General features: G+C 58.9%; 1 protein-coding gene across 5 annotated transcripts; it reads right to left on the bottom strand.

The window, feature by feature from the left end:
• Positions 1-535: 535 nt before the first annotated feature.
• On the bottom strand, positions 536-22,058 carry LOC105484440 (calmodulin regulated spectrin associated protein family member 3). Of its 5 annotated transcripts, none has more exons than XM_071086941.1 (19): positions 21,757-22,058; positions 13,165-13,418; positions 12,289-12,411; positions 12,111-12,206; positions 11,868-11,900; positions 10,838-10,885; positions 10,442-10,580; positions 7,781-7,920; positions 7,601-7,694; positions 7,464-7,518; positions 7,229-7,302; positions 6,811-6,880; positions 5,241-6,708; positions 3,468-3,607; positions 3,062-3,372; positions 2,190-2,289; positions 1,416-1,528; positions 1,180-1,298; positions 536-1,089 (listed from the first exon to the last, which is right to left on the bottom strand). In XM_071086941.1, exons 1-19 carry the CDS (start codon positions 21,902-21,904, stop codon positions 784-786), a joined length of 3,831 nt encoding a protein of 1,276 aa, XP_070943042.1. In that variant the 5' UTR covers positions 21,905-22,058; the 3' UTR covers positions 536-783. The 5 variants fall into 5 exon arrangements, with proteins under 5 accessions (XP_070943042.1, XP_070943045.1, XP_070943044.1 ...); XM_071086944.1 differs by having other exon boundaries at positions 5,241-6,657; positions 21,757-22,027; XM_071086943.1 differs by lacking the exon at positions 10,838-10,885 and having other exon boundaries at positions 21,757-22,027.
• Between the last annotated feature and the right edge of the window lie 442 nt (positions 22,059-22,500).

The raw sequence follows: 22,500 nt of genomic DNA, 5'->3' as shown, positions 1-22,500 counted from the left end.
GAGTGAGACAGGAGGGGAGGGCCGAGCTTTGTAGAACTGGGCGGCAGCTGGGAAACCAGTGCCAGCCTGGGTTGCAGGGCAGGCTTTGCATCTGAGACACCCAGGCAATGCCAAGGGGGGCAACCAGATTGTCAGCTCTCAAACCTGGAATCGCTGGCCCAGAGGTAGATGCCAGGCCTGAAAACACCAGGCTGGCCAGGGTAGACAAGATCAAGTTAGAAGTTGGCCCCAGGCCAAACACTGGTTAGGGCCAGTAACAGCCACACAGAAGAGGAGAATCCAGCAAGTGGGGGTGGCCGAGGCTGCAGGGCCAGTCGGAAGCCTGGAGCCCGAGAGATCAGTTAAGAGGCAGCTTCGAAACAGCCCTGGTGGGGGGCTAGGGGTGATGGCAGGAAGGTGGGGCCCTCAGACCCTGACTGAAGCTGCTTTAGGGGATTATGGGGGTTGAAGACACGAGTGGGTTCGAGAAAGAACAGGAGACTGAAAACGTAGCCAGGGAGTGTGGGACCCTGGCCAGCCTCGGAGGGGACAAGGCTCAACTTTAAATTATTTTATTCAAGAAGTGGGGGAGGACAGACAAGGGGACTGAGCTGAGCCCTGAGTCCCTGAACCTCCCAGCTCAGCCCCCACAGCAGGACTGGACTCAAAGTCAGAGGGTGGAGACTCCAGCCCCACCCAGACACGGCTGGGGACAGACAGGACCCAGGAATACCGACCGACTGTCCTCCAGGGGGGCGGCGGCCACAGCACACAGGGCCCGGCCCGTGGACTGCCCGGGTGGGGCTATTTGGGGGTGCTGCCGCCCTTCTTGGGAGTGGTGGGTTTCTTGCCCTGCCAGAGGTGTCCCTGGATGGTGAAGGCATCGACGCTCATGGACATGGTCTTGGCGGGGATCTGGGTGAAGCGCTTGCGGTCCGAGTTGTACTTGTAGATGCCTTCCACCATGGCGGGCGTGACGGTCCGGGGCCCGTACCCCGCCAGCCGCGACAGCTCCTCCGTCTCCCCCGACAGCGTGTAGAGTGCACGGAACTGGCAGCTCGAGTCGCGAAAGAGGATCAGGAAGTGGTTGGCCTTGCTTTTCTCGATTTCCTGGGCAGGAGTGCCGGAAATGGTCAGCCGGCCAAGCCAGGCCACCTACCCACCCGCCAGCCCCCAACTCCCACATGTGGGCGGGCTCACCTCCAGAATGCGGTTCTTCTGCGGTTCGTTCACCTTGCCCGCCAGGCAGCAGTGTGACAGGGCGTTGTGGATGATGAACTTGTTAGACTTGGCGCTGGGCTCCTTGTACAGCCGTGGACCTAGAGAGTGAGGCGGGGGCAGGGCGGGGAGGGGGGCGGCGGGGGACAGCAGGAATGAGCAGGGGCCATGGAGGTGGGCGCCTGTTGCTCCCCACATCACCCAGAGCCCCCGCTCACCTGTGTACTCGGGCACCGATGCTGGGGAGGAGGCATTGCTGCCATTTTCCCAGTCCCGTTCGCGGCTTCCAGGCAGGCGGCTTGGGGACATGAGACCCGATGGGGAGGGAGCCCTGCCGTGGGGGAAGGATGGGATGGAGGTGTGGTCAGAGATGGGAAGCTTCCCGAGGTGAAGAGGGGCCAAGGAAAAGAAGGGCCATGGCTGGGCATCATGGCTCACGCCTGTAATCCCAGCACTTTGGGAGGCCAAGGCGGGCAGATCAGTTGAGGTCAGGAGTTTGAGGCCAGCCTGGCCAACATGGTGAGACCTCATCTCTACAGGCACAGGTAACCCCGGCTACTCGGGAGGCTGAGGCATGAGAATCGCTTGCACCCAGAAGGCGGAGGTTGCAGTGAGCCAAGATTGCACCACTGCACTCCAGCCTGGGCGACAGAGTGAGACTCCCTCTCAAAAAAATAATGAAAAGGTGGGCCCCACACACTGCAGAGGAGGCGGTATACACTACAAGTCCATGCAGCGCCCCATCCTGTCCTCCTCCCTCAGGAACACCCGGCACTCAGGTGCACCGAGGCACACGCTTGGGTCCTGTCTGCCAGGTACAGACTATCCCCCATGCACACGTGCCCACAGGCGTCCCTCCATCTCTTCATGGCATATCCATACTCTCGAGCCATACTGCCCTGTAGGTTCACCCAGATGCCTGCAACCTCCCAGGCTCTGAGAGGCCACCCAGCACATAACCCCCACCCCCCCGCCGTGCAGGCTGAACTCACCGAGACGTGGGCCTCTTCACCCCGAGGTTATTGTGGGCCTCGTTGGCCACAGTGGACAGTGACAGGGTGGACTGGGAATAGATTTTGCTCAGCCGAGAGCCTGGGGACAGAAAGTGCAGGTCAGTGCCTACCAGAAGCCCCCTGCCCTCCACAACACCCGGTCCAGCAGGCTTTGGGGGGAACAGAGGAGTAGTCAGCCCTGCCCAAGACCCGTCGGCCCTCTGCAGCCCCCCAATGGAGGGCCCCCTATGAGGGAGGATGCTCTGCCCAGCAGGTGGTAGGGAGCAGCACTGGGTCAGCCCCTACTGGCAACACCTCACCCCATATTCCCAAAGGTTCTTATCCATTAAGCCACAGAAGAAAGACCCCTCACCCCACTGTACCCCACATCCCTATGGAAGTCTTTTTTTTTTTTTTTTGAGACGGAGTCTCGCTCTGTCGCCCAGGCTGGAGTGCAGTGGTGCAATCTTGGCTCACCGCAACCTCCACCTCCCAGGCTCAAGCGATTCTCCTGCCTCTGTCTCCCAACTAGCTGGGACTACAGGCGTGCCACCATGCCCGGCTAATTTTTGTATTTTTAATAGAGATGGGGTTTCACCATGTTGGCCAGGCTGGTCTTGAACTCCTGACTTGTGAGCCACGTGCCTCAGCCTCCCAAAGTGCTGGGATAACAGGCATGAGCCACCGCGCCCAGCCCCCTATGGAAGTCTTTACCCAAGAGACACCCAGAGGCCCCCTGTCACCCCACATACCCGTCCCCTCCCTGTACCCCTGCTTACATCTCCCTCCCCCTCCCCCCTTACCCACGGGGGCCTCACCCAGTGAGCCCCGGAAAGGGCACTGGGCAGGCCCCGTCCCTCAAGGGTCCTCACCCAGCAGGCCACGGGCTGGGCTTCGTGCCAAGGCCGAGTCGTCACAGCAGCCAGAGCGAGGCCGGGGGGCCCTCCGCCCGCCCCGACCTGGGCCCCCGGACCCCGCAGCCCGGGGCCGCAGCACCTTATCGAGGTCGTCCATGAGCTTCAGCTGGGCCCGGCGCTCGTACTCCTGCCGTGTGAAGTCCCCCTTCCGGGGACCCACCTCCTCCTCGGCTGGAGCCCGGGCAGCAGGGGCTGGGGTCGCCATCGGGGCTACAGGGACTGCGGACACAGGCGGGGCTGGGCCAGGGGCCTCCTCTTGGGCCAGCCTGCAGATCACAGGGAATCGGCATCAGAACCACTCACGGGGTCCGCGGTGGTAGACAGGCCAAGGAGCAGCCGACCTGGGCAGGCCCGGTCTCACCTCGCGGCCTCCTCCCTCCGCTGTTCCTTCTCCGCCTCCTGCCACTGCTTGCGCCGCCGCGCCTCCTCCACTCGCCGCTGCTGCCGCTCCAGCAGGCTGGCCCGCTTTTGGGCCATCTCATCCTCAGGCTTGTCTTCATCCTGGGGACAGATGCCGAGTCTAGCTAGCCACCCCCTCCCCCAGCATGGCTGGAGGCCCATCTTCCATCCACCGAGCCTGCCTGCCACCCACCTATGCTTTCGTTTTCATCACTGTTCTAAATACACTTAGTTGGTGCCTACTGTATGCACAGCCACACTAAGTACTGGGACACATACAGGGATGGGGTACACTGGGTGCTGCTCACATACGCAGTGCTTAACCCAATGGGGAAGACAAAGGCAGCAGAAAGCAGTGAGTGCCAGCAAAAGCTCGTGTTGGGCAGACACACTACACTGCGGGAGGACCCTGGCCTGGGCTTTGGACACCCAGGAAGGCTTCCCGGAGGAACTACCCTGTAGAATGATCAGAACTTAACTAGGTAGGCATACAGGGGTATGGAGCAGCGCGTTCCAGGCAGATGCGACGGCTAGTGCTGAGGCCCTGAGGCTGGAACAAACCTATTGAGGGGCACGGAAGTACAGGGGGGCCAGTGTGGCTGGGACACAGAGCTGAGGACAGTGGCACAGGACTAAGTCAGGCTCACACCTGTAATCCCAGCACTTTGGGAGGCCAAGGCTGGTGGATCACCTGAGGTCACGAGTTTGAGACCAGCCTGGCCACCATGGCAAAACCCTGTCTCTACTAAAAATACAAAAGTTAGCTGGGTATGGTGGCGTAGTCTTGTAGTCCCAGCTACCCAGGAGGCTGGGACAGGAGAATCACTTGAACCCAGGAGATGGAGGTTGCAGTGAGTCAAGATCACGACATTGCACTCCAGCCTGGGCCGCAGAGCAAGATTCCGTCTCAAAAAATAAAAAATAAAAAAAAAATGAGCATAACCCAAAGCCCTGGGGAGGACTTTCATTCTAAAAGCAAGGGTAAGGGGAGCAGTCCACTGCTCAGTGGAAAATGGCCCGGGATGGAGGCGGGCAGCAGAGGCCAGTCGGAAGGTGATCCTAGGTGTCCAGATGAGACACGGTGGTGGCCCCAGCTGGGAGAGCCATGGGAATGGAGAGACAGTGGACACGGGGAAGGGCCAGGAAAGGAGCGTGCTGGGGGTGAGGGGGTGAAGGAGAGGATGAAAAAGAAGATGCCCTGAAGATCCTGGTCTTGTCCGTCCATCTGTCCATCACCCACCCATGCAACCAGCCACTCATCCATCTGTCTATCCATCACTCCTCCCTGTTTCTCCACTCCTCCCCACATCTATCTATCCCCCTTGTCCGGCCACCCATACCTTGTTTGGGAGGGAGATGACTGGGCCAGCCCCCACTGGAAACCCCTCACCCCCAAACATACCTGAGGGCCTCACTCGTTAAGCCACAGAGGGAGGACCTCTCACCCCACTGCACCCCTACAGCCCCTTGTGGAAGTCCTAACCCAACAGACAACGTCAAATCCCATCTGAGGCCCCTGTTACCCCACATACCTGCCCCCCACCATGCAAATGTCCCTGTCCCTATACCCATGGAGGCCTTACCCAGCCACTCACACCTGGTTCCCCATCCATCCCCCACCCACCCACCCACCCACCCTTCAGTAAAGCCCTATTCATCCAACAATGCATCTGTCCAGCACCCCCCACCCCCGCCCCAGGCCCAGGACCCTCCAGCCACCTGCTCGGGGACTCACCTTGTAGAAGAACCCCAGCCCCGCCCGGGGCTCCCCCTCTGAAGACGCCTCCTCCTCCAAGGAATCCTCAGCACCAGCGGGGCTCCCGTCTCCCTCATCCTCGGCAGCGGGATCTGCCAGGCTGCCCAAAGGGATCTCGATGAGGCCTGGCCGGGCAGTCGGCTCCTCGGGGGGCGTCTCCTCTGCCAGGAGGATGGAAGAGCGCGTCTGTACGGGCACCTGGCTTGGCGAGAACTTGCGCAGGTGGGGGAGGCTGTCTACGTCGTGGGGTGGCGTGAGCACCCTGGTCAAGGGTGCCAGCCGCAGCTCCGCCGGCCGCGTGTGTTTCGGGCTGCGGGGTGACTGGCTGGGCCCGGGCCCAGGGCTGCGCCGGGTGGCTGGGACCCGACGGGCGGGGCTAGGGGATGCAGCTTTGGGCCCTGTCGTGGGGCCAGGGATGATCCACGCAGCGGGTGGTGGGGCGGGTCCAGGGGCCTCTGGCGGGGCCAGAAGCCGCTGCTGCTGGTCCGTGAGCCTCTGCATGTCCCGCTGCAGTGAGCTCAAGGCGGCACTCAGCTTGCTGACCGCTCGATTGTATTCCCCCAGCCCCTCAGGGGGCACCGGGCCCAGGTCTGGCGAGAAAGTCACTGCCTTGGGCCGTGAGGTTGGCTCACCCTGGCCCTCACCCGCCGGCCGCTCCCCACCAGGGACTGAGCCTGGCTCGGCCTCCGCCTCTGCCTCCCCGGAGGCCTCCCGCGGCTGCACCTGCAAGAAGGCGCTTTTGCCCAGCCGCTGACGGTGTTTGGCAAAGATGGCCTCAATCCGTCGCTTCTGAGCCTCAATGGCTCTGCGTTTCTCCTCCAGCCGGGCGCCGAGCTCACTCATCTCCGAGCTCAGGGCCTCCGGCGGGGCCGGAGTGGACGTGGGGGACCCCGCTCCAGCCTCAGCCTCTGCCTTCACCAGCTGTTTCTTGCGTTCGGCAAAGCTGGTCATTTTCACCTCGGAGTTGGTGGCTGCTGGGGACGAAGCCACCGCCTTCGGGGACCCCTCGGATGGGGCTGGCAGTTTCGATGCCTCCCCCACCAGACAGGGAGATGGCTTTGAGGGGGTCTCGGGGTGTGGCATGTACACTGGTGCTTTGGTGGGCCTGTCGGAGAGTGGTTTGGAGGTCCCCTCAGGCAGGTAGGGGGAGGCCAGGGATGGCTTGGAGGGCCCCTCAGGGGAGTGGAGGTAGAAGCTGCCGTCGGCCGCCCCATCTGGGAGGAGCCGGGGCTCGGCACTGTGGATGATCTGCAGAGCCTCCTCGATGGTGGGCAGGTCACCAGGCTCCGGGGGTGGCTGGGTGGGGGTCCTGGCCGGCGCGGGGCGCGGGGGGCCCAGGCTGTCCGAGCTCACAGAGCGGAGAAGCACGGGGTCACCCATGACGACATCCACGTCGCTGTCCAGGCCAAAGGGGGTGCTGAATGACACAGCCTGGGAGAGGGGACGGCTGGGCGGCCGGAGGGAGGGGTCAGCCCGTGGGACCAGCCTTGGCCCCACCCCCCGCCCTAGCCTGCTCCACCCCCTACCCTGGCCCATGAGGTGCACTCACCTGAGCTGCCGGTTCCAGGCCTTGCCCAGGGCCTCCATATGGGACATGGATGGGGAAGACTTCAGGGAGCCTGGGATAGGCGATGAGTGGTTACTATGGGGACCCTGGGGACCCTGAGTGGGGTCAGCCAGCCTCTGGGGACAACCTCTGCAAGGTCACTGGTTGAGTCACTGATGGCTCATCATGTGGTCTAGTGAGACCAGAGGTTTCCAGAAACAGATACCCGGGGCCATTTGCTGTCACTACGGGGTACTGTGGGGCCACTGGGGAGGCCATTCTGGGGGTCACCTTGGGATGCCCAAGGGGGACCTGATGGAGGGGCTACTGGAAAGCTCACGAGGAGACAACATGAGGCCCACTGGAGCAGTCAGTGGATGGGGGGGTCCCCCAGGACAGAAGCCACCTACCCTCTCCTCACCTGTGGATCCTCGGAGTGGGGACTGGGGGCCACCAGGTGACAGGAGCGGGTGGCGGAAGTTGAAGACAGGAGAACTGTACAGAGACGTATTTCAGCCTCAGGACCCCCACCTCCTCCTCCGCCTCTCCCCAGGGGGTAGACATCAGCGTCGCCCAGCTGCGTCCCAGTGCCCAGCAGGGCAGACATGGCACCGCCCACCCACATGCCAGAGACTCGCCCGGTGTGGGGACCGTACCTACTGCCACTGTTGTTCTGAGGTGGGGAGGCCTCAGTGCCCCGGGGGGAGGCAGCTGCGGGACACAGAAGAAGTTCAGGTGGGGTTTGGCTCTCCCACCCACCCCTCACCCAGCCCCCAGGCCCCCAGGGCCTCACCGTGACCATCGGGCAAGTCCTTCACTTGCACGAAGTCGGGCTTGAGCACCTCAAAACACATGAACAACTCGGCCAGCAGCACCACCAAGTTGACCTGGAGGTGGGAGGCTGGGTCAGCAGACGGGATACCCCTGGCCCCAGACGCCTGCCTCGGGCCAGGAGGTCCCAGGATGGCCTTACCTTGAGCGGCGGTGGGACGTACAGCAAGTCCTCAAGGGACAGGGGGCAGCCACGAGGAAGGCGGGAGGCACAGAAATCCTGCACCAGCTGGAGGTTGTACAGGCTGTCCGCCACAGACATGGGGTCCTTCAAGCAGACCTCTGTGGGGACAGGAGGAGTGGGTCCCCGACTCTATAAGGAGGAGAACGCGGGCCCCAGGGAAGCCAGGGACCAGCAGCCCCCACACACGAAGACCTCCTATGAGCCCAGCTTCCGCCAGGTGCCGTTCGAGAGGTGAATTTTTTTTTTTTTTTTTTGAGACTGAGTCTTGCTCTGTCACCCAGGCTGTAGTGCAGTGGCACAATCCCGGGTCACTGCAACCTCTGCCTCTCGTGTTCAAGTGATTCTCCTGCCTCAGCCTCCCGAGTAGCTGGGATTGCAGGAGTGTGCCACCACACCAGGCTAATTTTTTGTAGTTTTAGTAGAAATGGGGTTTCACCGTGTTAGCCAGGATGGTCTCGATCTCCTCACCTCGTGATCTGCCCGTCTCGGCCTCCCAAAGTGCTGGGATTACAGGTGTGAGCCACCGCGCCCGGCCGAGGTGAATTCTATGATAGACCATCCTTAGGCCAGGGGTCCTTAACCCCCGGGGCGTGGCCTGTTAGGAACCGGACCGTACAGCAGGTGAGCCGCAGTGAGTGTATTTACAGCCACTCCCCATTATTTGCAGGCCCGTCTGAGCCCCGCCTCCATCAGATCAGCAGCGGCCGATTTTCGTAGGAGATCGAACACTATTGGAACCCCGCATGTTCCAATAGAGGGATCTAGGCTGCACCCTCCTTATGAGAATCCAATGCCTGATGATCTGTCACTGTCTCCCATCACCCCCAGCTGGGACCGTCTAGTTGCAGGAACAAGCTCAGGGCTCCCACTGATTCCCCATGATGGTGAGTTGTAGAATTATTTCATTCTATATTACAATGTATTAGATATAAAGTGCATAATAAAGATTAACGTGCTTGAATTATCCCAAAACCACCTCCCTGCCTCCATCCGTGGAAAAACTGCCTTCCACAAAACCGGTCCCTGGAGCCAAAAAGTTGGCGACTACTGCCTTTGGCCTTTGCATCTTTCTAGAACACTCTCCCCCAAGACCTCAACTCAAAAAGCTTTTCCGGGCCAGGTGTGGTGGCTCATGCCTGTAATTGTAGCACTTTGGGAGGCTGAGGTGGGAGGATGTTTGAGCCCAGGAGTTCAAGACCAGCGTGGGCAACATAGCAAGACCCCATCTCTATTATATAATTTTTTTTTTTTTTTTTTTTTTTTGAGATGGAGTCTCGCTCTGTCACCCAGGCTGGAGTGCAATGGCGTGGTCTTGGCTCACTGCAACCTCCACTTCCTAGGTTCAAGCGATTCTCCTGCCTCAGCCTCCTGTGTAGCTGGGATTACAGACACCTGCCACCGCGCCTGGCTAAGTTTTGTATTTTTACTAGAGACAGGATTTCACCATCCTGACCAGGCTGGTTTTGAACTCGTGACCTCGTGATCCACCTGCCTCACCCTCCCAAACTGCTGGGATTACAGGCATGAGCCACCACACCCAGCCCTATAATTTTTTTTTTTTTTAATAAAAAGAAAAAAAGTTAAAAAAAAAAAAAAAGTTTTTTCTCACCACCCATTGCTTTTAGGAGTACCCAGCATGCAAAAAATACTTCTGGGCCAGGTGCAGTGGTCCACGCTAGTAATCCCAGCACTTAGGGAGGCCAAGGCGAGCAGATCACTTGAGGTCAAGAATTCGAGACCAGCCTGGCCAATATGGTGAAACCTGTCTCTACTAAAAATACAAAAATTAGCCGGGCGTGGTGACATGTGGCTGTAGTCCCAGCTACTCGGGAGGCTGAGGCAGGAGAATGGCTTGAACCTGGGAGGTGGAGGTGGCAGTGAGCCAAGATCGTGCCATTACACTCCAGCCTGTGCAACACAACAAGACTCTGTCTCAAAAAAAAAAAAAAGGCCGGGTGCAGTGGCTCAAGCCTGTAATCCCAGCACCTTGGGAGGCCAAGACGGGTGGATCACGAGGTCAGGAGATCGAGACCATCCTGGCTAACACGGTGAAACCCCGTCTCTACCAAAAAATACAAAAAAAACTAGCCGGGCGAGGTGGCGGCAGGCGCCTGTAGTCTCAGCTACTCCGGAGGCTGAGGCAGGAGAATGGCGTGGACCCAGGAGGCGGAGCTTGCAATGAGCCGAGATCCGGCCACTGCACTCCAGCCTGGGAGACACAGCGAGACTCCGTCTCAAAAAAAAAAAAAAAGTACTTCTGGATAAACTTAGTATCTTTCTCCCCCAGCTAGAGCCATCTGTGAGGTCGGGAGTGTGTCTCTATTCTGGCTGGATCCCCAGTGCCTAAAACAAGGTCTGGCACGCAGTCCACACTCCATACGTTTCATCTGCTGCAGGAATGAATTCGTGGAAGCACAGAGAGGTTTATACACTTGCGTGAGGTCACACAGCTAATTGGGGAAGAGAGAGACACAAACTCAGGCCTGCCAATTCCGGAAGCTGCCCTCATGACCATGGCATCGTTACTGGTCTCGCGGACCTGGGGATAGAGGGCCTGGGGGCTGGGACTTAGGATATCCAGTCCCCTGCACAAGATCTGGTCCATGTCCATTTACTCACCCTCAAGTCGAAGCAGCTGGGGACAATAGCAGTGGATGGTGGCGGCCAGTGCGGCCCCACTGGCCAGGTCCTGGAGGCTGGTCACCGTCGGGAAGCAGGGGGCACGTCGTGCCACCACACGGTCCTTGCGGTATCGGATCTGCAGATGGGAGCCAGGTCAGGTGAGTGGCCGGGCTGGCCCCCCGGGTCAGCGGTCATGCAGGCTGGGTGGGGAGGCCTGGGGTTTCCGCCATGAGGGGGCGGGAAGCTGGGGGTCCCAGAGACAGAGTTGGGGGGCCAGCCTGGAGCAGGGGAGGGGCAGCAGCAAGAGGCAGAGGAGATGTCTTCAAGCAGCCAGGCCAGCAGCGGGGGCTGGGGACAGGGACCCCTGGGACCCCGGGGCGGGGGATACATTACCATGGGGGGTTTGCTCCCCGACTCCTTCAAACAGAAGGCAATTGCGTGCTGGGGGGAGAGGAGCAGCCATCAGCAAGGCGGAGGGATGCTGACCTGCTGGGCCCCCAAGCCCACCTTGGGGGGAGGGGGTAGCCCTGACCCTGGTCCTGAGCCCCGGCCGTCCAGCTCCCTGACTGCTCTGGCCGGCTTTGCGAACCCCAGCTCCTCCCAGCCCCAAGGGACCCCACAGAGTAGGGACCCCCTCTTATGCGGGGAGTCCTCCTCCCACAAAAGACCCAGGCCCCCAGCTTGGGGAGAGGATGCAGAGGAAGCGGGTAGGCAGGAAGGGAACCTCCCAACCCAGGCCCCAGGGTCGGGGGAAGGAGTGAGCAAAGGTGGGGACGCCAGCCAGCCCAAAACCTCCCCCACTTCCTCCTTGTTTATCTACTATGGGAGTAATTTATATGAAGCACAGAGAGGTTTAGATACTTCTGCAAGGTCACACAGCTCATTCAGGGAAGAGAGAAATTTCAACCTCTAGCTTCAGGGATGGGCCTCCTCCTCCCTCTCAAAGCTGGGATTTTTCTCTAGGGAAGCTGGGGATCTCAGGAAGGTTATTCTATCTTCTGCACTGGCTAGAGGGTGCCCTGCCTGCTAGGGTCAGGATCCACGTTTGTGATGGGCTGCAGGTCCCCCCTCCAGAAATTTATGCGGTCTCCCCACCTCGGTTAAGAGGGACAGGTTCAGGGGGTCCCACCCTCTTCATTAATGGGAACGGGGAGGGTTTGCCCTTCTGAATAACGGGAGGGGAAGTTCGTCCCCACCCATCAGTTTGCTGGGGAGGGGCCGCCTTCTCAGTTAATGGCCCAGATTCTACCCTTCTCGGTGCACAGAGGATTTCTCTGTCTCCCAGGACTGGGGTCCAACTTCCTTTGCTCACAGCTTGGGGAGGTATGAGAGGGCGTGCAGACAGGCAGGCAGAAACAGACATACAGACAGACAGAGCTACAAGCAGGGCAGGCAGACGGGGCGGACAGACAGCCCCACTTACAGGAACCAGCTTCCAGTACCAGCGCGTAGGGCACTGAGGCCAGAGAGGCAGAGAGGAGGGCAGCGGGTACCGGCACAGGGGACGGGTGGGGCACAGAGAGATTGAGAAAAAGGGGAAGAAAGAGAGAGTGTGTCACCTCTAGCCCCCTCCCCACTTCAGGAGTGGCCGGGAAGCACAGCCCCGCCCTGCCCTCCCAGATCTCCAGTCCCCCATCCTTCCGATGGTTCTATGCCCTGGCCTCACCGAAGGCTGCGCCTGGGCCGCCCCGTCTGCAGGGGCTGCTGGAGAGGCTCGCTGGGCCGCTTCCTGCTCTGTCTTCTCCTGCAGCCGCCGGACGGTCTAGAGGGCAGGGAGGGGGTCAGTGGTCTGGCCACTGGACAATGCTGGTCCCTGAACCCACCCCGGGCCCAACCCCACCTACCGTGTCCACCCAGAAAAGCAGCTTGTGCTCCAAGCTGGTCAGGGCCAAGGGACCTGGCAAGGTCTTTGTCCACTCGAAGGCAAAGGCAGCCATGAGGGCATCAATGACAGCTAGGTGGGCTCCCTGTGGGGGCAAGGGCTAGAGGGTGAGACCCGAGAGCTGCAGGGGGCGCACCTTGACCCCCAAAGGCCTGGGAAAAGGAAGAACCTGGAGATGGAAGGGACTTGATGGGGGGTGGGGCTTGAGAGTGTGGGGCCAGTGGTTCATGGGTGGGGCCTTAAGGGAGGGAACTAGAAATGGGGTCCCGGAGGAGCCACACACAATGGGCGGGACTTTGAGGTCAGATGCTAGGCCTTAGGATAGGGTGGGCTGTGTACGCAAATCCTCAAGGGCCAGAGTGGCGCCTTTTTGGGGAGCTGGGTTTGATGGGAGGGGCCGGGTTTGATGGGAGGGGCCAGGCTTGATGGGAAGATCTTGAGGGGAGGAGCCAGGGCTGGGGGTCAGAGCTAGACTTAATGAACAGCGCTCAAGGGGAGGAGCCAGGACTGGTAGGAGGAGCTAGGTTTGATGGACAGAGCTTAAGGGAAGGCGCCAAGAGTGATAGGAGGAGCTAGGTTTGATTGACAGAGCTTAAGGGAAGGAGCCAAGACTGGTAGGAGGAGCTAGGCTTAATGGATAGCGCTTGAGGGGAGGAGCCAGACCTGGTGGGAGGAACTAGGCATAATGGCTAAAGCTTGAGGGGAGGAGCCAAGCCTGATGGGAGGAGCTAGGCTTAATGGACAAAGCTTGAAAGGAGGAGCCAGTCCTAGTGGGAGGAGCTTGGGGGAAGGAGATGAGCATGGTAGGCGTGGTCTAACAGGCAGTGGCGGGGCCTACCATGAGAATGGGCTGGTGCCTCAGGTCGGCCTCGCGCACCGGGCGCTCGGGCAAAGCAGGCACTGTGCCCCTCCGCGCCAGCAGGGCCAGCAGTGCAGAGGGGTTGGGGGGTGTCTCAAGCTGTGGCAGCGCCTGGCGCCAGGCTCTGCAGTAGAGCTCGGCTGAGAGCAGCAGCCGTGTCACCGGGGGCTTCACATGCTCCTGCGCGTACTGGTCGGTATAGAAGGGCTCCCACAGCTCCGGGGGCACGTGCTCTGTGGGGGCATAGAGGGGAAACACAGGGGTCAGGTCACCAGATACAACACACACACACACACACACACACACACACACACACAGAGAGAGAGAGAGAGAGAGAGAGAGAGAGAGAGAGAGAGAGAGAGAGAGAGAGAGAGAGACCGAGACCACATGGCCCGGATTAAGAGTGGGTCTGGACCAGGGGGGAAGGCATTGGGAAGGGAGAGAGGGAATCTGGGAGGACAGTACAGATGTGCAGGAGTTTGCTGGAGGAAGGGGTGACGGCGTTGTAGGCAGAGGGGCCTGCAGATGCAAAGTCCAGGAGGTGGGAGAGAACACCGTGCCTCAGGGTGCTGACGGGCACTTAGAGTGGAAAGGAGGGGAGGCTACCCCCAATCCCAGGCCAGCTGGACTGGCTCTTGTAGGTCCCAGGAAAGACAATAACATCGGCAATCCTAAGAGCCTTCCTGCACTTGCCAGTGTAGACTCACTGAGCCTTACGTCAACGCTAGGAGGCAGCCAGGGCCCAACTGGCAACCCCCATGTTACAAAGGAGGAAACTGAGGCACAGAGAAGGAAAGTCCCTTGGCCCAGGCCAAACAGCTCTTCAACGCCAGGACTGAGGTTAGACCCAGCAAACTGGACGCCGTCTCTCAGCCTTGCAGGCAGGGTGAGATGAGTAGGGGGGCACACGGGTGAGCAGGGGAGGTGGGCACACCACAGGCACATCAAGGGAGTTGAGTGATGTAAACCTGGTGATTGAAGGGAAGAGGCAAGGGACAGAGAGGGAGATGGCCGGGGCCTTGCTGGGTCTGAGGGGGAAGATGGAACAGAGGAGGAATGACTGAGGTGGGATGCAGGAGGAATGGGAGGTGAAGGGGTGAAATTGAGGACATGCTTGAGGCAGATTATGTGAAAGGCTGGGGCTTAGGGAGATGGTGAAGTCACATCATAGAGACAGCCTAAGGTCCCTAAATAGGACAGTGGGAAGAGGCGTGAGGAAGTCCCAGGTGGACGGTGGCCTGGGGGCAGAAATCCACACAGGACCAAGAGTAGAGAGGAGAAAGCCAGGAGGGCCTGGCAGGGGTCAGAGAAGAGATGACTGAAATCAACAGCAGGGAACCTGTCCAGCTCTTGTTCTAATCTGCACAGCTTTTGTGTTGTTTTTTTGGAGATAAGAGTCTCTCTGTCGCCCAGGCTGGAGTGCAGTGGCGCAATCTTGACTCGCAGCAACCTCTGCCTCCTGGGTTTGAATGATTCTCCTGCCTCAGCCTCCCGAGTAGCTGGGATTACAGGCGCGATGCTGCCATACGGGGCTAATTTTTGTATGTTGTAGAGACAGGGTTTCACCATTTCGGCCAGGCTGCTTTTGAACTTCTGGCCTCAAGCGATCTGCTCACCTCGGCCTGCCAAAGTGCTGGGATTACAGGCGTAAGCCACCATGCCCAACCTGCACAGCTTTCTCTGTTTGAGTTTTTGCTGGAGTGCAGTGGCACGATCATGGCTCACTGCAACCTGCAACTCCCAGGCTCAAGGGATCCTCCCTGCCTCAGCCTCCTTAGTAGCTGGGACCGCAGGCGCATGCTACCACACACAGCCAATTTTTAAATTTTTTGTAAAGATGGAAGTCTCATGATGTTGCTCAGGCTGGTCTCGAATTTCCTGGCCTCAAGTGATCCACCTGCCTCGGCTTCCCAAAGTGCTGGGATTGTAGGGGTGAGCCACTGTGCCCAGCCTTGTTTTGTATATTGGGGTTTTGTGTGTGTGTTTGAAAGAACAGAGTGGGGGCCGGGTGCAGTGGTTCACGCCTGTAATCCCATCACTTTGGGAAAACAAGGTGGGCAGGTCTTTTGAGGTCAGGAGTTCAAGACCAGCCTTTGGAACATGGTGAAACGCGATCTCTACTAAAAATACAAAAATGAGCTGGGCGTGGTGGCGCATGCCTATAATCCCAGCTACTCCAGCAGCTGAGGCAGGAGAATCACTTAAACCTGGGAGGCAGAGGTTGCAGCCAGCTGAGATCACGCCACTGCACTCCAGCCTGGGTGACAGAACAAGACTCTCACAAAAAAAAAAAAGGAAAAGGAAAAGAAAAGAAGAGGGCGAGGGGGGGTTCTAGTGCTTCAGAACATACTTTTTTTTATTTTTTGAGACGGAGTCTTGCTCTGTCTCCCAGGCTGGGGTGCAGTGGCCGGATCTCAGCTTGCTGCAAGCTCCGCCTCCAGGGTTTACGCCATTCTCCTGCCTCAGCCTCCCCAGTAGCTGGGACTACAGGAGCCCGCCACCTCGCCCAGCTAGTTTTTTGTATGTTTTAGTAGAGACGGGGTTTCACCGTGTTAGCCAGGATGGTCTCGATCTCCTGACCTCGTGATCTGCCTGTCTCGGCCTCCCAAAGTGCTGAGATTACAGGCTTGAGCCACCACGCCTGGCCCAGCACATACTTGAACGTGACTCCTCCACCCGTGAGGACCCAGGCACTCTTAGCTGCCTTCTGTCCCTCCCTGTCCTGGCTCCTTTCCCACCTTCTAAAACCACATTGGACCGTCCCACTTAACGCGCCACCTGCATACAGACTTGGGCCTTCTTTTTGCCCCTCCTATCTTGGCTCCTTGAAAGAAGAGGTATTTCAGGCTCACTTCCTCCCTGCCCTCCCAGCCCCGCTCCAACTCTCCCTCAATTTCCCTGAGCTCGGTGCTGCCCTCATGGCTTCCAGCCTCCCCAAGGCCAGCAGGGACCTCCGAAGCATATCTGTGGGCCCATATCTCGCCTGGGCTCTGTGCCCAGCACCTCCTTCTTCCAGAAACCTTCCTCCCACAGGCGTCTCCTTGTAAATGGACGTGCCCCACCCCCACCCCAGGCCACCCTACCCCGTGACAGCTTCCAGGGCCACCTGAGGACTGCAACTGCGGCAGCCCCAACCATGAGCCCCCCACTGTGCCCTGGGCATCTCCCACAACTCTCAACATCTCACCCACACCTCCCCTCCTCCCTGCCCCCAAGGCAGTGAGAAATCACCTTCCCTCCCTTTCTTTACGCCCTCAACCCACATTTAATGCATCCTTGGCTTTCAACCTCCTGACATCTCCCAAATCCAAACCCTCCTCTCTATCACCCCAGCCCTGGGCACAGCTTGCTCCCACCAGCAAAATCACACGTGTTTCCTTCCTACAGGACTTCTCAGGGCGTTTAAGATGAAAGACAAACAACACACACCAAAACCTTGAGCTAGGGCTACACTGACATGTATCAGGCACTTATTATAGACCGATGTTCTTCCACCTTTGTATCACTGGTACTTGGGGCTGGAAAATTCTTTGTATTCAGGGGATGCTGTCCTGTACCGTACACTGTAAGACATTTAGCAAAATCTCTGGTCTCTACTTACCAGACGTCAGCAGTACATTCCTCCCGAGTAATGACAACCAAAAATATCGCCAGACACTGCCAAATGTCAATTAAGTGTCAAAATCATCACCAGTTGAGAACCACTTCCTTATACTATAAACTTATTTTCTTTTTCTTTTTTTTTTTGTGAGACAGTCTCGCTCTGTCACCCAGGCTGGAGTGCAGTGGAGCCATCTCAGCTCGCTGAGACCTCTGCTTCCCAAGTTCAAGCGATTCTCCTGCTTCAGCCTCCCAAGTAGCTGGGACTACAGGTGTGCGCCACCACGCCCAACTAATTTTCATATTTTTTAGTAGAAATGGGGTTTCACCATGTTGACCAGGCTGGTCTCGAACCCTGACCTCAAGTGACCCACCCACCTTAGCCTCCCAAAGTGCTGGGATTACAGGCATGAGCCACTACACCTGGCCCCACTTTCTTTTTATTTATTCATTTATTTTATTTTAGAGCTGGGGGTCTCACTATGTTGCTCAGGCTGGTCTTGGACTCCTGAGTTCAAGGGACCCTCCCGCCTTAGCCTCCTGAATAGCTGGGACTACAGGCATGTGCTACCACAGCTGGCTAAAATGTTTACTGAGCATTATTTACAGCAGAACACTGCTGTCTGATAGAAATACAGTGTGCCCAGCCTGGCCAACATGGTGAAACCCCATCTCTACTAAAAATACAAAAATTAGCCGGGCGTGGTGGTGCATGCCTGTAATCCCAGCTACTCAGGAGGCTGAGGCATGAGAATCACTTGAACCCAGGAGGTGGAGGCTGTGGTGAACCAAGATCGTGCCACTGCCCTCCATCCTGGGCCACAGAGCAAGACGCTGTCTCAAAAAGAAAAAAAAGAGAAATATAATGCATATAATGTGAGCCCACATAAGCCGTCAAGTTTTCTAGTAACCACATTACATATGTACAAACAATAAGAATTTAGTAATATACTGACCCAAGACATATCCAATTCTTATTTTAACATGTAATCAACATAAAAATATTATTAATAATATATTTTACACTGGTTTTTGTTGTTTGTTTTTGTACCAAGTCTTTGGAACCCTGAGTGTATTTTACATTTACAGTGCATCTTGGTTCAGACTGACCACATTTAAGTGACTCAGAAGCCACCTCTGGCTGGTGGCCACCATACTGAATAGCACAAGTCTACAACATAGCTAGGATGGATGGGTGGGTGGGTGGGTGGGTGGATGGATGGATGGATGGATGGATGGATGGGTGGGTGGGTGGGTAGATAGTTGGATGGGTGGGTGGGTGGATGGGTGGGTAGATAGATGGATGGGTCGGTGGGTGGGTGGGGGGGCGGGAGGGTGGGAGGATGGGTAGGTGGGTGGATGAGTGGGTGGGTGGATGAGTGGGTGGGTGGGTGGGTGGGTGGATGAGTGGGTGGGTAGATAGATGGATGGGTCGGTGGGTGGGTGGGGAGGCGGGAGGGTGGGAGGATGGGTAGGTGGGTGGATGAGTGGGTGGGTGGGTGGATGAGTGGGTGGGTGGATGGATGGGTGAGTGGGTGGATGGGTGGGTAGATGGATGGATGGGTGGGTGGGTAGATAGATGGATGGGTGGGTGGGTGGGTGGATGGATGGATGGGTGGGTGGGTAGATGGATGGGTGGGTGGGTGGGTAGATGGGTGGGTGGGTAGGTGGATGGGTGGGTAGATGGATGGGTGGGTGGGTAGATAGGTGGGTGGGTGGGTGGATGGATGGGTGGGTGGGTGGGTGGGTGGATGGGTGGGTAGATGGATGGGTCGGTGGGTGGGTGGGGAAGCGGGAGGGTGGGAGGATGAGTAGGTGGGTGGATGAGTGGGTTGGTGGGTAGATGAGTGGGTGGGTGAGTGGGTGGGTGGGTGGGTGGATGGATGGAAGATTGAGACAGGGTCTCACTCTGTTGCCCAGCCTGATGTGCAGTGGCATGATCATAGCTCACTGTACCCTGGAACTCCTGGGCTCAAGCAATCCTCCTGCCTCAGCCTCCTGACTAGCTGGGACTACAAGAGCATGCCACCACACCCGACCATTTATTTATACCGTGACCTTCCCTGCATCCAGTCATTGAATCCTTACAACACTTATTATTATACCCCTTGTACAGACAAGAAAACCAAGGCCTGGAGAGTTGAGATAACGTGTCCAGGATAAAAACGTCCAACATGAACTCAAGTTTCCCTCACACATCACACAGCTGTTCTGAAGGCATAAGGAACCGTATGGGGTGTTTCCCAAATTTGTTTAACATGGAACCTTTTTTTTTTCTTTTTTTTTTTTTTTTGAGACAGAGTCTCACTCTTTCACCCAGGCTGGAGTGCAGTGGTGTGATCTCAGCTCACTGCAACCTCCGCCTCCCAGGTTCAAGGATTCTCCTGCCTCAGCCTCCCAAGTAGCTGGGACTACAGGCGTGCGCCATCACATCTGGCTAATTTTTTGTATTTTTAGTAGACACGGGGTTTCACCATGTTGGCCAGGCTTGGAACCCTTTCTTATCTAATCTCCGAGCTTGTGTTCCGCTTTTATTTCTGCACAGCCTTCTCACACCTGTGCCTGGGATTTACCAGAACTATCCCTTCCTCTGAGCCATCACTGTTCTCACAGGGCCACTGCATACCTGAATTTGTCAGTTCCCAACATGGTCTGTGGCTCCCCAGTACCCTTGGATCCACAACCAGGGACCTGAAGGGCTGTCCTCAGTCTCACCAACCTCCCTTATCTCCCACCGCCACCCCGGGGACCTGCATCTTCTTCTCTGAGAACTCCCTGCCAGTCCACACTCCGAGCCTTTGCCCACACGTCTCTTCTCCGTGTCTAACTTCCATGCATCCTTCCAGACTCAGATCTTTCCTCCTGTGGGATCTCTTCCCTCCTTGGAAGATTTCAAGAATTTCCTCCCCCAGGCCCTGCTGGCCAGCTTCCCTATGATCTGGTTTCCTGCCCATCTCCCTCCGCCCCGTATCCATCCCCTGCCATCTCCTCTACACCCTAAGCGCTCAGCCCAGCACCTGATAGGCATCATACCGTCAAGAGTCCCCAGAGCTCATGAATCTTGTAGAACTCTGCTCCCATTTCCTTCAGCCCCCCTCCTCTTTTTAGGGGAGCTGAACAGGGAACAGATTGAACTTGACCCTCAGGGTAGAGGCAGCCACTGCCATGTGTCACACAGCAGAGGAAGCTGGGTCAACAAGAACAGAACTGGGTGAGTCAGGGCACTGGGAGCTCACCAACACCCCTCATCAGAAGTTCGCTTTGCTTTCTTCAAAATGGGATAATTTCTACTCTGATTCCTGGCCAGGGGATAATGGATAACGTTAATATTATTCATCAAAATATACCACCGCCAATCACACCAGCAGCGAGCATCTGTTTCGCACATATCGCGCGCCCCATGCCACGTGAAGGATTCTGTGGTCACTATGGCTTTTTAGCCTCCCAGCAACCTTGTAAAGGGGTAACTGGGGTCTCCATCACCGGAGCAGTGCTGTATACATAGTAAGTGCCTCTGCTTCACAAACACTTGCAAAATGGATAAATCAGGGAACGAACGCCTTCTTTTACAGAAGGGGAAACAGAAGCTCAGATAATTGGAATAATTCGCATTCTGGTGCAGCTGGGATTCACATTCAATTGACTCTCCACGTTGAGTTCTCTACAGCCTCGTAACCTTGCGAGTGAGGGGCTGGGGCTGGGGCTGGGGCTGGGACTGGGACTGGGGCTGTCCTGGCTGTCCAGTCCCCAATCTCTTTCTTCCTCAAGCAAACATCTGCAGGCAGGTAGACCCCCGAGTGGGCCATGCATGCATGGAAAGGAGCAGACAGAGAGAGAGTCTGGGAGAAAGAGGGACAGGCTGGGGCGGAACCAGGAGACGGACGGACAGCTGTCACCGAGACCCACACCCAGAACAGGTTGATCTGGGAAGGCCAGGGAGAGGGGGGATGGGCTGTGCCAACATCAGTGGGCAGAACCACTGGGAGAAAAGGGTGTCCCCCCCACGGCTCCCCGCTGTAAGGCCCAGACCTTAATTAACCCCTGTCTTCTCCAAGGCCAGGCCCTGACTCCCAGCTCTGGCCTGGGGTTGTGAAGCTGCCCGAAGCCGGGACTGAGTGTGTCCAGGGCCTCTAATCCCGGGGACCCGGGATTACAGCATCCTCCCCATTCGGGTGGCTCGGGTTCTCAGGCAAGCGGGCCTCGGGGAGGGAGTGAAGGATCTGCTCTAATGGGAGAAGGCCCCGCAGCCCGAGGGGGGGGTGGAGGGGCCCACCCCGGGCGATCTTGGACTAGCCATTTCCCTTCGGCTGGGCTCGCCAACCTCCCCAGTAAAACGGGGCCATAAGTCACAGCTGCCAGGCGCTGGAGGGGGCTATGGAGGCGAAAGAGGGGGTTCCCAGAGCTCCACGGTCGCCGCCCGCAGCGCGGCCAGGGCCGACGCCGGGTGTGTGTCCGGGCCTGGGGGTCGTGCGGTGGTGGAGACCGGAGCACTTGAGACCTCCCAGCGAGGCCGGGGTCTGGGTCTCCAGGGTGTGTGGTGGGGGGGAAGAGACCGAGGCGGAGATCCTCGCAGGGGCGTGATGTGTGTAAAAGAGAAGAAGGCGTGCAAGGGAAGGCCCCGGGGGTGCGGGAGGCGGGAACGAGAGGTCTGCACGGGGAGACCCCACCCGGCCAGCCCGCAGACCCTGCCCGGCTCACCTGGAGGCTTGGACGCCGGGGACCCCCGCGCGGAGCTGGGCCGCCGGCCCCACCCCCACCGCGCTCCCGCAGCCGGCGGGGCAAAGTCCACCGCCCGGGCCGAGCAGGAAGCTCGGAGGCCCCGGCGCGGCAGGGGCCAGAGCTCGGGGACCCCCGGCGGCCGGCGCTATTGTTCCCACGGCCCCCGGTCTTCCCGGCCCAGCGCCCCGCCCCCCCCCGCACCTGCCGCGCCCGGCCCGCCGCCCCCCACCCCGGTCGCCCGAGCCCCGGTACCTGCGCCCCCGAACGCGGCCCGCAGCACCCACGCCAGGCTGGCCGCCGCCTTGGCCCGCGAGAAATCGTACTGGTCCAGCGACTTAATCTCGGGCACCAGGAAGGTCCTCCGCAGCGGCCCGGGCCCGGGGGGCGCCGCCTCCACCATGGCGGCGCCGGGGCTGCGGGCGCCGGGTCCGCGCTCGGACTGGGCTGGGCTGGGCTGCGCCGCGCTCGCGCCCCGGGCCGGGCCCGCTGCTGCTGCCTCTGCCGCTGCCGCCGTCGCCGCCGCCGCCGCCGCTGCTGCTGCTGAGCCAGGTGCGGCCGCTTGCGCTGGCGACGCTGCGTCGGGCCCGCCCCGGGGAGGAGCCCAGGTGCGCCCCGCCCCCGAACCCGGACCCGGACCCTGGCGCGCCCCTGCGCCCCGCCCAGATCCCTCACTGCAGGGTCAACGGAGCAGCAGGGGCGGGTGGGGGGGGCCTGGACTGCGGCGATGGTGAAGGGAGCTTGCGGACTGTGTGTGTGTGTGCGCGCGCGTGTGTGTGTGCGCGCGCGCCTGGCGCACTGGAAAGGATTAGGGACCCTCTGTGTGTGCCAGCCCCGGTGTCTACCCTTAGGCATAGGAGCTCCTGCACGTGCTTGCAATAAACGCCGGGCCCGCAGGCAGCGTGTGATTGGGTGCACCTGTTTCTGATTATGTTGATGAAGACACAAGAATATGTGTGTCTTCGTATCTGTGTGTGTATCTCTGAATGCATTTGGGTG

Source organism: Macaca nemestrina, chromosome 20 (assembly GCF_043159975.1).
Source record: "Macaca nemestrina isolate mMacNem1 chromosome 20, mMacNem.hap1, whole genome shotgun sequence".
In the NCBI taxonomy this organism is placed as follows: domain Eukaryota; kingdom Metazoa; phylum Chordata; class Mammalia; order Primates; family Cercopithecidae; genus Macaca; species Macaca nemestrina.
This window is presented reverse-complemented; position numbering and strand designations above follow the sequence as displayed.

Coding starts and splice junctions, on each gene's coding strand:
- LOC105484440 (XM_071086941.1), bottom strand. CDS start 21,904: ATGGTGGAGGCGGCGCCCCCCGGGCCCGGGCCGCTGCGGAGGACCTTC. Junction 12,412..13,164: donor GGCACCAGCCCATTCTCATG/GTAGGCCCCGCC, acceptor TTGCCCCCACAG/GGAGCCCACCTAGCTGTCAT. Junction 6,709..6,810: donor GCCTGGAACCGGCAGCTCAG/GTGAGTGCACCT, acceptor CCGGCCGCCCAG/CCGTCCCCTCTCCCAGGCTG.